At 39.8% G+C, this 16,049-nt stretch overlaps 1 protein-coding gene across 6 annotated transcripts in view; it reads left to right on the top strand.

Annotated features, from left to right (window-relative positions):
- Window positions 1–16,049, top strand: part of LOC149156945 (uncharacterized) — a 413,330-nt gene that overhangs the window by 253,915 nt on the left and 143,366 nt on the right. For 5 of the 6 annotated variants that reach the window (XM_089438885.1, XM_089438882.1, XM_089438884.1 and 2 more), the window contains 2 exons: window positions 13,758–13,815; window positions 13,914–13,963. The exons of the other annotated variant lie outside the window; for it this stretch is intronic. In XM_089438885.1, the coding sequence (XP_089295011.1) occupies window positions 13,758–13,815; window positions 13,914–13,963 (108 nt within the window). The remainder of the gene's footprint in view (window positions 1–13,757; window positions 13,816–13,913; window positions 13,964–16,049) is intronic. 6 annotated transcript variants of the gene reach the window in all.

Here is a 16,049-nt window from a genome sequence, read left to right as displayed (position 1 = left end):
GTTGTGAGGGTTGGCTGACGCAGCTAAGGGAGGTTTGGACAGACCTGGGAGAGGTCTAGAAAAACCTAGCAGAGGATTGGACAGTAGCCCGAGACCTAAGGATAGGGAGAACAAAGTGGTGAAGGTTGGAAGCAAGGCATTCTGAGGTATCCGTGGCTAGGAAGGGTTAGATCAAGGAGGATTTGGGTTGCTATAATAGCCAGCAAGGTGTCTAGTCATCCACTGAAGAAATCAGAGGTTGCCAGGGCTTAGAGAAGGGTTGAATAGTAGTCTAGTAGCCTTGGTTAGGGTAGAAAAGAAAGCTGCAAGTAGGTGGAGACCTAAAGGAGGACAACTGAGTGCTAGAAAGTGCCTAGATCAGCTGAACCAAGTGTTAGAAGGCAAATAAAGGGCTGCAAGGAAGTCTATTAGGTAAAGGAAGGGGCAAATAATAAGGTGATCAATGGCTATTATGATCAAGAAGCTGAGGAGTGTTTATTGATCTATTCATCTTGGAGTCTTTATGCTTGTATAGTACAGGACTGAGAAGACATTGAGGTTACAAGTTGTATTGACACCTTGGACAAGAAAATCCTAGGGTTTGTAGGATGAAACCCTAGAGTAAGACTTGGAATGCTAAATGCAAGTGGAGTTTGTCTGATGCATATTGGGTTTATCTCCTTGATAGTGTGGAATGACTCTGTGTTGATGCTAGCTTGTTGTTGAGCCTTTGGTGTGGCTAGATAGCTTGATGATGAGGACGAGGATGAGCATCCACCTTAGAAAAAGACAAAGGAATCTAAGCTTGATAAGATTGAAGATGAACTTATTGATTCTTGCAAGGAAGTAAGGATCAAGAGGGAGTTGACAATTCCCTACAACCCTCAACAACAATTTCCTTCTTAATCAAGAGACAAGTACTTCATATTTTCTCCCTTGATTATTATTATTATTTCTATTCTCTGAAATCGTATTCGCTCTTAGAGGGCCACGTGTCCGAATCCGTCGAATCCCATACGGTTCGACCTAAATCATGTCTGGATTTCGTGACACGTCGTGTTCGATTGGGACATGATCGAATCTAGATCGTGTCTCGAAATTCGGACACGAATCTGACAAACTGGGACCAACGCAGCTATAAAAGGGTGGAAATGCCTCTTATTTTCATCATTTGCTGTCATTTCTTTTGCAATAGTTGTGCTGTGGGTTTGCGGTGAGGAGTTTGGAGCAAGGAGCCAAGGGTTTGGAGCGTTTTCAAGGAGATTCAAGCAATAGGTAAGTGAATTTCCTCTCCATTTTTTTGCATTTGTATTAAAGCAGTTTGTATCTGCAATTTTTTCACAATATTCATGGCTTAATCAAGGGCAGCAGATAGGGGGCAAAGGAAGGGGAAGAATGTCCCCATTGGAGATGCCCCTCCTCACCCAATTTCATCAGAGTCTGCTGCAAGTAATGCTGAGGGAAGACTTCCTCCTAAAGGTAACATTGAGAAATATCTATTGTGGAAATATGTCACAAGAGAGGATGGGCCAAGTAGCAAGGTGAAGGGAGTAGGCAATGTGAATTGGAGATGCAACTTTTGCCACAATACTTTCATAAGCACATATTTTCGTGTGAAAGACCATTGGTTGGCTTTACCAGGTTGTGGACTTGGAGCTTGTACACAAGTTCCTTTCAGAAGAGGAAAGAAATGGAAAAAGAGTTCATTGTTGATATAGCGAATGTGGCTGCAAAATAAAAAAAACCAAGAATGATGACCCCCTTCCATTTTTGAGGAAAGGAGGCAACAAATTTCCATTTGAGAGTTCTAGTGGGGGACAAGCAACAAAAATAAAAGCAATTTCACTTGGTCCAATGGACAAGATTTTTCAAAAAGAGAAACAGGAAGAGCTTGATCTCACCATTGCCTTTTTTTCTATCAAAACTTCATATCCTTTAATGTTGCACGCTCACTTCTATTTATTGAGATGTGCCGAGCTCTAACTCACGGGGCTCCGTCATGGTATGTGCCTCCTGGTTCAGAGAAGCTTAGAACCACATTGCAGAGACGACTTTGGATACAAGGGAGGAGGAGGATACAGAGGAGAGCAGTGGTAACCATGATGATGAGGACAGTGATGCTGATTTTGATGATGACTATGAGGATTGATGACTCATGAGTCATGGGCTACCTACTGCGTTGAGGCTTGTATACTTGGAGTTGTTTTGTATTTTCTATTTGTATTTGCCATTGGCATTGCACTACCTATGTAACACATTTTGATTTTGATGACTTAATGAGAAAACTATAGCTGTCGGCATCTTTATCTTACTATCTTGTCTTTCTCCTATTGGATCATTGATGAATTAAATATGTATTATGATTTATCATTTATGAATTTAGAATTTATGATTCATTGATTTATCATTTATGTGACATGTATTTGAATTTTGTTTGTACTATGCATGCTATAATGTTACTAACTTAATTTGTAAACAATAAAACTTACATCTAGATAAAGATCTATGTTTGAAATCAATGAATTTGTATCATTAATGAGAACTTGTGTAAGAAATATCTAATTTTTAATATATATATATTTTAATAAAATAATATATAACATATCCGAACGTGTCTTGTTCCGGGGGGTCAACATGTCTGAATCTGACACTCGAATCTCCATATCCGACGAATCCCGAATCCACATGTCAGGTTACTTAGTTTCTATTCCTTGGTCAACCTCTTATATTTGTATTTTTTTGCTTGGTTATGATTATTTCTTCCATGGCCTCTTGAATGACATTTGCAAGTACATCATGAAGGCTGACAAGGCAATGATTCTGGTAGCAGATGGCAACGTTAGGAAGTACAAAGCAAGGCTTGTGACAAGAGGCTTCTCCCAGTAAGGGGGAGTGGAATACAAGGATAGTTTTGCTCCAGTGACTAGATGAGCAGTTTTTTGTATGACCTAAGGGCTTTGTTATTGCTCAATCTAGCATGCATCTTAGAAGGGGTTCCTATAGAGCAACTACTAGGTCAAGTGGCAACAATGGAGCAATAGCCCATTGTCACCTTAGCTAAAGCTCCCTACTCTTTACAGACTTTCACCGATGGGAGGAGTCTCGGTATTAGAGAAATCACTAAGAATAATGTATCAATGGTGTAGAGGTAGTGATTTCAATAGCCTATTCAAAGGAGAGACTCTAATGATAAGGATTGCTTGCTTTAGAAGCAAAATGAATGACTCTCTAAGAAGGGCTAGAAGGAGACCTAGACTTAGGGTTGAGAAGTATTCTTTGATATGCGGAGCCTTAGACCAAAGAATCCTAGAAGAATAGGGTTTCTAAATAATCCTTGTGAAATTGGAATGACAAGGTTGCGAGACCACAAAGAAGCCCTAGTGGACCCAAATGAGGTCAAGGGTTTGTGGTAAAACTTCAAACAAATGGACTTGACCAGGTGAGGGAGGAGGAAAGGATCAAAGAGATAGGATTTGACTTGGATTTTCAAATGCAATGATCCTTAATGAAGACACTAACCAAAGGAAACCTAGGGAAAAATGGTCTTCGAGCTAGAGCTTGACTCAACTTAAGATTCAACCATTGGAATGGCTTGAAAAATGGAAGACCTCTCAAGGACACACCAACGCAGTTCTAGGGCAAGTTTCATCAATTTTGGATGGCTACAATTGGTTTTGTGTGATGCCTTAGGAAACCTACTAGGGTTAGGGCTTAGAAAAGAGAAAATGAGGTGAAAAGTTTTTGTTTTGGTGATCACCTAGGACTAGACCAGTGCCTAGCCTATTGGGAGAATGGAGTCAAGGATGAGATTGATTTAGGGTTTTTTCTCTATCAAGGAGCCTAATTGCAACTTCAAATGCCTTAGTGAAGTAGCTACCCAACTACAACAAAGATTTATACTTCGATTTGACAAAATAATGGAGTTTCAAGGTTGAATCTTCAATGATAACCCCTAGGAACATTCACTTTTCATGCCCATTGGATAACACATGCAATAGATCAAGCCTACTTAGTGATTCAAGCTTTTCTCTTAAGTTTATAGAACAAGCAACATCACAATGTAATATTTCATACATTAAACATAAAATGAAAATTTCGCATAGGAGGGAAACTTACATGGCACAAAAAGTATATCTATCCATTATTTTTGCAAGAGAGAAGCTCCAAAATAGAATAACATCAATGCAAACATCAAAATGCATCCAAGGACCTCTAGTTCATTGTTAATAGCTAATGCAAAATTCTCAAGAAGACATACCAATCCAAATCCAAATGATGATCAAATGAAATGATCATCACAGCAATATATATCCTCCCTAAGGGGTTCAATTTCCCTAATTAGGCTTAATAATGCCCTGACCAATGTTGCACGAAGCGGGAGCGAAGCGGAAGCGGAAGCGGAAGCGTCATTTTCCAAAAATCTAGGAAGCGAATCGTCCGCGGAAGCGTCTGCTATATATATATATATTTATATTTTTTTGCATTTATACTCAAAACAAACATCCCAAATACCAAATTAATTGTAGAAGACATGAAAACATGCATATTTTTGCATAAATCAAGATAGATATGGCATCCATGATTCCATTTAGTTACTAGTATGTACAACAATCATCTATATTCTAGCTATTACAAACATACATCAAATTTTTAAGCATATTATAAAACATAAAACATAGAGCATATTATGATTTATCTAGCAAGTGAGCAACTGTCAACATTTGTCATGTCCAAAATTCAAATAATAATGTTTACAAAATATGTCACTTGGTCACCGCCAAGCCAAAAAGGTTCAAAATTCAAATTCACAAGTCTACAAGTCTAATGAGTAATCTATGACAAAAAGTAGTAGATTGTGAATATATCTACTAATCTCTCCTCCTTCCACCACGAATAGAATGTGGTGGCGGGCCTCCACGTGGTGGCAATGAAGAAGATGGTGCCTGTGTAAGTCGTGGCACTGAAACTGATGAAGAAGAACCCCCTGCTGTTGGTGTTGAACCATGGAACCTAGGAACCAAGGGACCAGATGGGGGTGGGGGTGGTGGCATATCAACACGGTCATCATCATCCTAGAATCGCTCAAAAAATTCATGCAAAAAAAAAAACACCAGTTAACAAAAAAATTAAAAACATGAATTAGAGAAATGCTTTATAAGGGAAAATTGGAAAATTCATACCACAATGGACATACCTGGATAAGAGCATCCTCTAATTGCTCTAGTCGCAACACTCCATCCTCCAGATTGGGCTCCTCTGGATTCTTGTCCCAAATCAACAAGTCTTTATTAGACTTTGCATCTTCATAGTAATGGGACAAGAATCGCAAGTTGTAATGAACATAAACCAAGCTTTCTGCCCGGTCTAAACTCAACCTGTTCCTTTTAACACTGTGGATGAAAGAATAAGAGCTCCAACACCTCTCTGCAGAAGAAGTGTTTACCACCTGTGATAGCACCCGCAATGCCAAACTCTGTAGAAGTGGAGTACCCCCTCCATGCATGTTCCACCACTCAAGAGCAGAAAAAGTCTCTCGATCTTTAATTGCATGCATGCTCCCAAATGGACCAGTGTTGAGCGTATAGTTGCTCACCTGTCTCCGTACCAATGCAACGTCCTCCTCATCAGGGATTAATTTACTCAATGCAGCCATATATTTTTCGTGAACCTCTTTATCTTGGTGTGGTTTTGTCCTGCTTCCCCCCCCAGGTGCTGGTGTTGAAAGCCATGATGGATGATAGTATTTAGGTGTCAAAACATATGCTAATGCATGCAATGGAATATCTAGCATTTCCCATCGGTTTTGCACCTCTACACGAATATAATTGTACAAGGTGGTATCTCTAGGCTCAACAATGTCTTTAATCTGCCCCAACATGCTATCCATTTGCTCATACACCTCCCCAATTACTGGTCGATCTGAATCTGCAAACTTGATCATGTAATAAATTGGTTTGGTGAATTGCAAAACATATTTAACCTGTGACCAAAAGTAACTGTCAAGAACAGTGTCCTTGACTGCATTAGCACCATCTGTGTCAGTGTTAATTTCATCCCATGTTTCTCCTCTCCTCTCTTCTCTTCTCCAACTCTCATAAACTCAAAGTGAGAAAATGAGGAATGAATGGGGGCTTTATTCTTTTCATTCCTCACCTTAACCTCACCCTAACCCACCCCCTTAAGGTTGAGTTAACTTAACTTTAAAAAAAAATTAAAAAAAAAATTGTTTTTCTCCCTTGGGCGCGCCCCTTTCCGCCGAAGCGTACGGAAGCGTGCGTGAAGCGCACGCTTCTTGCTCCGAAGCGCCACGCTTCGGCGGCCCGAAGCGCCGTACGAAGCGCGCTTCGGAGCCGGCGCTTCGGAAATTCCAGGAAGCGCAAATTTTTTTACGAATCGCGCTTCCTAATTTTCGAAGCGCGCTTCGTACTGCGCTTCCGTACGGGGCGCGCTTCGGAGCTTCGGAGGGGGGGGGGGGGGGGGGGCGCTTCGTGCAACACTGGCCCTGACTAATAAAATAATGTGCAAAAATAACATTACTTGGTGACAAGCCCACCAAGATAGCTCCATAATACAAAAATAAGCCTCTCAAGAGGGAAAAATGATAGATACAATAGGTCGAAGGGCCATTGAAGAGGCCTAGTGGAGTCCAATGTGTGCCAAGATGAATGAATGAGCTCCAAACATAGTGATAAAGGGGGTGGCCCCTTGATATCCAAGCAAATGACCTGTGGTGCCCCCAAGTGGCTATGGGGGCACAAAACATCCTCATGGGTCTCCAAATGGATCGAACAAGCCTGTATCCCATCTGTAAGGGTTGGAAGAATGATGCAAGCCCTCCCATTGTCTCCCATGGTGAGACACATCCTCATCTGGGCCTTGGATTAGCTGCCAAGTGTGTGGTGCAAGAGTGTAGCCGGCTGGGAAAGGTGGTCCAGGTGCATCATCATCATCAAATAAATGGAACACAATCAAACAATGAGTGTAACTGAGGATCCCATGAAGTGTCAATCTACTCTTTGTTATGGTGGAGGACCATGGCTCTCAATGCTCACCCCACAAATTCCAATATGATCCTCTGGAGGGCTTACCCCATATAGGGAGACCAAACCCAAGATGAAGATCCACCTGCAATCCTGCATAAGATCCAATGCGCCTCCTCACATTCTAGTACAACAAATCATTAGTGTAATTGAGCAAATGAGCTTACAAGTCATGGAACCATGTGGGCACTTCATAGTGGCATGCCCTTCCATAATGGGCTTTAGAGTGTACAAGTGTCTCCAAGTTCAAGAAGGGGTTTAATAAAGGACCGTATCAAGTGGTTTCATCCTCTAAAGGAGTGATAGGTCCATGGTACATCCATCATATGGTAGGTGTCATGTGATATAATGATGGAACAAAGTGGGGCATCAAGGGAAGGCTCCAAACCACATGCCATAGTACAAGGGTAGCTATAATGAGGGAAGCCCACACTTGGGTGTATGAATGTAGGAGGGAGCAATCGTGGTACATGAGTTACGTTGGCCTTTGTTTTTCCACTCTTCTTCATATGCCTTTTGCCTTTTATTGATTTTTCTTTTTATAATTGCTTGGGGCTCTAGGGAATGAGAGCATGAAGTGTAAGATATATCAGTGAATACCCCCTTTAGGTAGGGCAGTTCATCACCCACCAGGGGTTTGGACAATCATGGGTTCCTTAATGATGCAAGGGACCAATATAGGGGCCCTAGGAACCAGAGTGATGGACATAATGATAGGGGGTAGAGTTCATGCTAGCTTTTGCCCACGCGCTAAATTTGTATGTCCCGACCATCTTTTGCATTTTGTGGTACATTTCCTGTTGAGAGGCCAAATTATGCTTTTTCCTTTCTTTTTAGTTGCATCAACCTTTGGGGCATCATTTCAAGCCCGACCGCAAGTGTGGACAAGGGGAGGGGGAAGCTAACTCCTTGTGAACCCAATGGACAAATGTGGACAAAGATGTGAAATGTGGTGAAAGGGGTTATATTGAGCAGAAGGGAATGATGTATGTGGTGTCAGAAAGTGGGACCATGCAACCAAAATCGAGATTTCCCATATTGTGCCACCCTAAAGATAGCAGCCAATAAAGGAGATTCCACAAGACTAGGATACAAGGTTAACTATCAAATTGGATAGAGGAGACAATAGTACAAACCAGGCTCACTCTTTTGCTGAATCCCCCTACTAATCCATGCCCAAAAGTGTCCATGATAAGTAAACAAAAATTGAAACTACACAATGAAAAGCCATACCTTCGGTGTTGGAAGGCCCACCTTCAAACATACGGATCATAACAGGTACTCGAGGGAGCATATGGCTGGCTCAAGTCGCGGAGATAGTGGTAGATCGAGCTATCTGGTGGCTGCAAGGGGCTGTTAGTTTCCGGTCGAGGACCATCTAGGAGATATTTTTTCCCCTATGGATGTTACCCGCAGGTAGTGGGTAACATTTGGCTCCAATTGGGACATGATCTCTCAGAAAAGTGCACAAACGTACTCGAACGGGGAAGTCATGAGAACACCAACAATCTCTTGGGACCGCAGATCTGTTACTTGCACATGTCAAAGACCAAGCATGCGGGGAAGCATGTTTTTGAGGCGTCTTATGCTCGCCCATGCTTATATTAGGCCATGCAAATCAACAACAAATAAACATTATTCTAAATGCATCTATTCTAGCGTGATAAAAGGATCTGATCTTAGTTCTAATGCAAAAATCGATATGCAATGCATCCTACTCTAACATGCATATTATTTCAGACAAATACTAAGTGTAATCTTAGAGCTAGTGCAACCAACATATCACTAGATCAATGCAGACATGCCTGTCTATATGATTACTTGTGAAGTAGATCCAAAATCCAACATAGACACAATCACATGGAGGATGATGTGGGTGGGAGGCGGGAAAATAAAATGGCCACTGATCAACTTGGAGATGATCTTAGCTGTCGATTCAATTTTAATCTTGGCCGTTGGAATCCCAACTGGAGATTATAAGAAGAGGTTGATGGGTAGATGGAGAAATACACAGATACATAAGAGAGCGCCAACAATGCGAGTTCCTTGGGTTGTTCGAGCTAGCCAGTAGCAGAGTTCGAGCCAAAGAGAGGATGTGGGGTTAGAGGGGGAAAGACAATGATCCAGATGAAGTTTTCCAGTTCTGGAAAGGCATAGAGAGGAGGCTGAATTATTTTCTCCAAGAGGCAGCACAGGACCTGTGCAAAGCTTTAAAGAGGCAATTCGATTTAGCTAGAGTGGAGGTCGTTTTAGGTTCCAGAAGGCAAGATACTTTTCCAGAGGGTCGGAGAGACACTTCCTTAGTCAGTAGTAGGGAGGACGACTTGAGTAGCAACTATTTTGAGTTGAGCATGTGACAGGTCATGCAAAGGTGACGCAGAGCCTGAGCAGAGAGTTTGGACAACTTTCTTGTGTTGGTCAGCTTGAGTCGAGCTTGCTTGGAGAAGAGGGTAAATTCTCTTAGTTGATTTTGCCAGTATTTCTCTCAGGTTGGATAGCCAGTTGGGCATCCAAATTTATTGTACTCAAAATTCACTACTGCATAATAATAAAACCCTTAGTTTTTGTACTGGTTTTCGCGCATTGGGTTTTTTCGAGGACATTTATCCAAAAATAATTGTCATTTTTATTTGTGAGTGCTAGCATTTCTTAGTTCCTATTTTTTTTGCTTCTGCAATATTTTATTTGGTGGAGAAATTGCAGTGTGAATAATTTGTTATTTTGTTGTAAACAAAATAAACTGCATAATTAATTTATCAGTTAGAAGAATTATTTCCAGTTGTTGCATTTCAAGGAATTTTCACATTGTATGGGTTTGTAATGGATTTACTCCATAACATGGTCAAGTTAGTTTCTAATGTGGGAGATTTTGCGAAATAATACACAAGTTTGAGGTTGTCTAAAAAAGAAACCATGGTTAAAAATGTGAGAATTGCAACTAATTGGATGAAATGGACGAATTTTTTAAAGCAATGGTAACCGGGTATAAAGGGTTGAACTTTGAAGGATTAGAGTAACATTATCAAGGTGAATTTTGTATAATTACTAGATAATATCCGAGATCCCCATATCATGTAGTTAAGAAATTTGTTCAAGGGTAACTAAGAATTTTGGGAAAGAAGTTGCTTTTGAAGTCCCATCGAAGTTTTGCAAATTTTGCAACGGTAAGTGCTATTGCTTTAGAGTCTAGACTATTAGTAGGCATATAGGCTTATGTTTCGTCTTATTAAGAGGTTGTATAATTAGCCTCCAAGCTATAGGGTAATACTTAGATCTAACTATTTAATAATATTGGACTGATATATTATCCAACAATGGTTTAACATAACGATGGAAACCTTGAATCCTCCCTGAAATAGGGTTTTTATCCATCCATAAACCCTAACCATGAAATGTGAGATTATTGGGTTGTTCCTTTGGGTCTCACATTTGGAAAAGAAAGTGCAAAATTGTGAAAGTTCGTGGGAGTTTTTTGTGAGTGCTTTCGGAACATTTAGGGAGTACATTTCCCATAGGAGCAAAGAGTTAATTTTTTTCCATGGTGCACACTTCTGAAAAAGGGTCTAGGTTGGGAGCTTCCAAGAACTTCTTATTCTAGTTTAGAGTGTATATACATTAGATATGCACATAAGATCAAGTTCGACAAAGTAGGTGGTATGATGCAAAAGTATACAATGGTAATGACTCCATTCATGATGATAACTCAATAAAGGGGATCATATTTATGTAGATAAAGATGTTATCCACTCAATAGTGGGGAACACAATTGCTCAAGCAAGTAATTAGGATTCCCTAGTGATGTCTTCCATGCTCTTCCATTGTTTCTTGACACTCGAAGACCAGGTTAGAGCCCCTTTTGGCTAAGAAAACATTGACTTCTCGCTTGCCCACACAAAGGATCTTTCTCAATCCCAATCTCACAAACTCCCAATAGTTGGAACTCAAGTTATCTAGGGATCGGATCATAGTTGCACATAAAGAAGAGAAGTGGGCAGTTATTTGTGTTCTCAAGGCTATCATTTGTGATTAAGCTCCTCTGGGATACTCTCACCCTTGGCCCAAATGATGGTCTTGTTTAGCTAGGGGATATGTCAGGAGGAGTCGGCCCACCATCTCCATTGGCCACTAGAACTGTAATGGTGTGTTTGGTGACACTTTGGTCTTCATTGGGTACACTTTGTGATGTGGTTGGGGGCCATGGTATCCTTATCCTTGCAAAGGTGCATGCCATCCCCTTGTGGACGCCACCCTTGATCCATGGGTATTGCTAAGCATGGTTATGTCATTAGGAGATTAGATCCAACAACATCATAGGGATCGGGGAGTGGCATGCCTTATATGAGACTCCTTTAAAGCGGAGTTACTATAATGTCATTTTATGAGCATGCCAGATTGTTGTGGGTTCGGTTCCATCGGAACAACCTCCTTCTCCGAGACAACTACATTGTAGTGTGGCAGTCACCCCCAAGCGCGTTGCGTTTTGCACTACATAGGGAGTTTGAGGGAGGCCCTTTCCTTGATCTTTGAGGTCATTCTTCTTGGTGACTTCAATGCATATGTCAAAGACTTACAGTTACCCCTTCATGACAAAGCCGAGGACATACTTTGCCTCATGAAGCTATAGCCAAAGTCTACGGGTCTTACATAGGAGTTCGTAGGATAGGAATGGACCCCTCATTGGTTATAACTTATAAGAGACCCCTTGCAATTGGGTGAATCCCATTACTTACTAATCCTTAATAGACTCCCTTGTTTTCTGGCTCTAGGAGCTTTTTCTTGCTTTCCCCATCCAACACCTGTCAGTTTCCCAACTTCCCATGGCAGTTTATGTCCTCCTTACTTTCTCCCTCTCTACTTCTCCTCTCCCCTCACCCACCCCCCAACTCACCCTGCCACCCCCTGACCACCTTCCTTTTTGATAGGGAATATGCCGCATATGACACCGCTTGCCTTAAGGAGTTGGTCCCCCCCATTTCCCACTTTAGGTCATTGGAATTGACCACAACCAACTATGAGATACTTTCCTCAATCCTCGTTGAAGCAACCCTTGACTCTTAATCTACTCATTGTCACATCTATAAACCTACCCTCGGCTCTTGTCCCATGAATCAATGGTTTGGTGATGAATGCAAATCCATCTACAAACAACTTTGTCTCACTCTCACACGTGACCCATCTTCCTCCCCTCATCTCTGTGATCTCCTTCATTGTAAAAAAGGGCATTTCTCTCCTATAGGATATGGGAACTCTGTAATTCCCTCGGCCACTGAATTTGTTTGGAAACAATTGGTTATAAAATGATATACGGGACTTTTGATAGCTATGGTCGGTATTTTCATTGGAAAATTGATGGAGAGAATTGAATTGTTGATGTTTGACCAAGCCGACCCCACTTGTGGAAAAGCCACCTCCTAAGACACATAAATAAGACTTTGTTGGAGCTCATTTGGCACACATCACATCCATCCATTCGATCTGAAATAGCAAGGAGACATCCACATGTGCGAAGTAGTCAAAGGAGAGTTTTCTGTTCTGCATTGACCAGCTTCTATTCTTCTGTTTGACCAGCGTTGATTTGGGAGATTCTTTCTCTGTTTGACAGAAATTCTGACTGTTTGAAGAGGCCGACAATTGCAGAGATTCATTGGCCTAGTTTAACTGAAGTTTCGCTCCTGTTTCTGGCTCGTTGACTTGGGTTGACTGCAGGTTTGATTGAGGCTTTGACTGAGAATTTCAGAGGCTAATTTGACTGTGGTTTTAACTGAATTTTGGCCCTCTGATCTGAGCTACCTCAGATCAAAATTTGGCCCTCTGTTGCAGATTTGACTTTGACCAGTGTTGACTGCACTTTCTCTCTCCTTTGACTGGTTTGACTTGGTATTTGTTGAGGTCAAAATTTGGAATCTTGTTGGAATATTCTGATGCACTTTTGATGAACTGAATTTCTCTCTCAAGGAATGATATGTTGGCTTTTCTCCTTGTGGGTTTTTCCCTGGCTGCTAGCCTAATTTCTGGGGTGTCTTGTTTTATTGTTCATTGTGATCTCTATTGCTCTATTGAACGGTTGAAGTTTTCTTTTTATGTATAACTGCTTAATGATTGGAATGCTATAAGAAGATTAATTGTATCATTGGAAGTAGTTAACAATTTTGAAAAACTGTACTACTCTTGATTGCAGTAGAAAATCAACAGAGACTTCATAGAAACCGCAGTCCCATTTTCACTATTATGTTAAAATTAATTTGTTTAGATGTTTTACAAATGCCCAATATCTTCAGTTATTTCTGAACCAATAATTTGACTGGCTTCATTGCTACTATCCATGTTAAACCATTTTTCATTCAGGAGTGTTTATCAAGATATTTCCTTGAATGCATTATAGATAAAGGTGTTACTGAAAAGAATGATTGACAAATAACAAATGGTGTGCAAGCCCCGACTTGTATCATATGTTCAAAGTTTTTTTTCTAAGATGGGAAGAAGTTATAATAGCATCACAGTTGCATGGATCTTTAATCTTAGCCTGGCCATCTTTAGTCGTGGTTAGGCATATGTAATTCCCAATATCAGTGAACAAGATGGAAGAAAAGATAATTAAGATTGAGTATTTCCAGTCTATTCCAACTTCCAAGTAAGGTCTACCTTCATATTTTTCAATTTTAAGATGAGTAAACCATGTCTATTGCTTTTTCCTTGAAATATTTATATTCAAGATCATTTTTTATACTAAAATTGCAGGTTCATAAATCGGGATGGCATTGATTTTTCAGATGCTCAAGAAATAGCACCAGTTCAGGTATTTGAACTTTTCTTAATACCTAGTAAAGTAGGTAGTGAATTGTAATTTTTTAGGTGAGATTTCAGTTCTAAGCAATTGTGCTGATTGGTTTGCAGGAATGGGAATTGGCAGAAAACACTCAAGGAGAACTTGAATATCAAACAAAGTGAGGATTCAGTTCCAACTGTTTCACTCATAAATAGGATTCTCTGTTGCTGGGCACGTTTTCTTGGTGGCATAATCTTTATCATCTTTATCTAGTTGTATGGGTTTGACTTGGTTCCTGATTTGAGTGTTAGCAAGGTTCCTTTGTAGTGTGTGTCTCATATTCTTGAATCTTTTGACCTGACTGTTTAAGCTTGGAAACTTGATTTATCCGAACTCTTGGAATTGGAAGAAAACACTCAAGGAGAACTCGAGTATCAAACAAAGTGAGGATTCAATTCCAAGTGTTTCACTAGCAAATAGGATTCTCTGTTGCTAAGCACGTTTTCTGGGTGACATCATCTTTATCTAGTTTTAGGGATTTGATTTGCTTCCTGATTTGAGTGCTAGCAAGGTTCCCTCGTAGTGTGTCTCCGATATTTTGAAGTCTTTTGACCTGTTTGTTTAGCCTTGAAACCTTGTTTAACGCGAAGTCTTGAATTTATGTTTTGTGTTTCCTCGCTTTCAATATTGCATGTTCATCTATGTTTTTTGCCCCTTTTTTAAGCTGTAAGTCATTTTTCATGAGTAGAACTTTTAACCCCCTATAATATATAATTCTGTAAAACCCTTTTAGTAGTTCCAAATCTTGTATTTTTATAGAGACCTTACGTATTTTAATTGCTTAGCAAACTTGATGTCTACACAATTATGAATGCTACCGGCTCTAAGTCTTATCAATATTCCTTAGGCATAGTTGGAATATATTTAATTGCTTAGCAAACTTGATGTCTACACAATTATGAATGCTAGCGGCTCTATGTCTTATCAATATTCCTTAGGCATAGTTGGAATATATTTAATCATAGCTTCTTGTGTTTCTTCTTTAGAAGTAATAGTTCCTTTTTGGGATACCCTATCTTCATTCTTATTTTGGTGGTTGCATGAGATTGAAGGTAATGATGTTTTTGGGATTGCTTCATCATGAAATATAGGCATTTGGATATTGATCTTATTCGGCTAACTTGTCCTACCTTTGTTTCTTTCATGATTTGCGGTTGATGAATTTGGATTTATTGATAGAAATAGTTATAGAAATGAATTATTAGCAAGTTGTTGCAACACAAGCAAATAATTACCATGCTTGTTAGTTATGTCATATCTCGATTTATAGGAGTTTGTTGAATTATTTTTCATCTTATATATGTATGCATTTTCATGATCAATGGAGGTGGTGGTGAGACAAATTTGTCTCACCTTGTGTGAGTAACTATTGTGCTTAAGTCAGAGGACATGTCACCCCCTATGTCCTATATTTCACTTGTCAGACAAGACACGTGGGTGACAGGTGTCTGATGCGAGTTTGACTCATGTCTTGTTCGTAGGATGAGTTTGATTGGTGTTGGACATGAGCCCTATTGGTGTCCCAAAATTTGGACACGTGTCCAGTGAAGAAAAATCTTAAAATTGATTTATTGCCTCATTCTCATGCAATTTTGTCACAAATTTGGAGCTCTCAAAGGTTTTGGAGTGCAACTAAGGGCAATTAAACAATGTTAGAAGGGATTTCATTTTCATCCTTAAATTTTTAACATTACCATTAATTGAGTCATGATGTTTGAGAGTGTTTCAATTTCACTGGATTTTACTTTATGTGTTAAAGTCTAAAGCGTAAGAAAAACTCAAGGATCACTAAAGAAGGGCTACCCACTATCACCATGGTAGCTCCATCACTTTTATTTGGTCAGCTATTATTCAATACAAGGGTGTTGAGAAACCAAGTACTAGAAGATAATGATTGATTTCTCTTAACTTGATAATTACTTGTGAATGTTTGTTGGCTTCTTAATTCTTATATTATCTTCTTCATCAAGTAATTATACGATTGTGCAAAACATAAAGATCACGAAGAGACAAAGAACACCAGAAATTAGGCTTCAAGCTAAGCACAAATTATTATGATTATAATTAATATAAAAATAATATAAATAAAAATAATAGTCATAATAGTAGTTCAATAATGGTTCAGAGCTTCAAGGAAGCAAAACCCTTTCTAAGAAAATCCTTAGAAATCAAGGTTCAAGACCTAGGGTTTTGAGGTTTTTCGA

This window comes from Pinus tabuliformis, chromosome 9 (genome assembly GCF_031772625.1).
Source record: "Pinus tabuliformis cultivar Carrire ecotype Pingquan chromosome 9, CPIR1, whole genome shotgun sequence".
In the NCBI taxonomy this organism is placed as follows: Eukaryota; Viridiplantae; Streptophyta; class Pinopsida; order Pinales; family Pinaceae; genus Pinus; species Pinus tabuliformis.
This window is presented reverse-complemented; position numbering and strand designations above follow the sequence as displayed.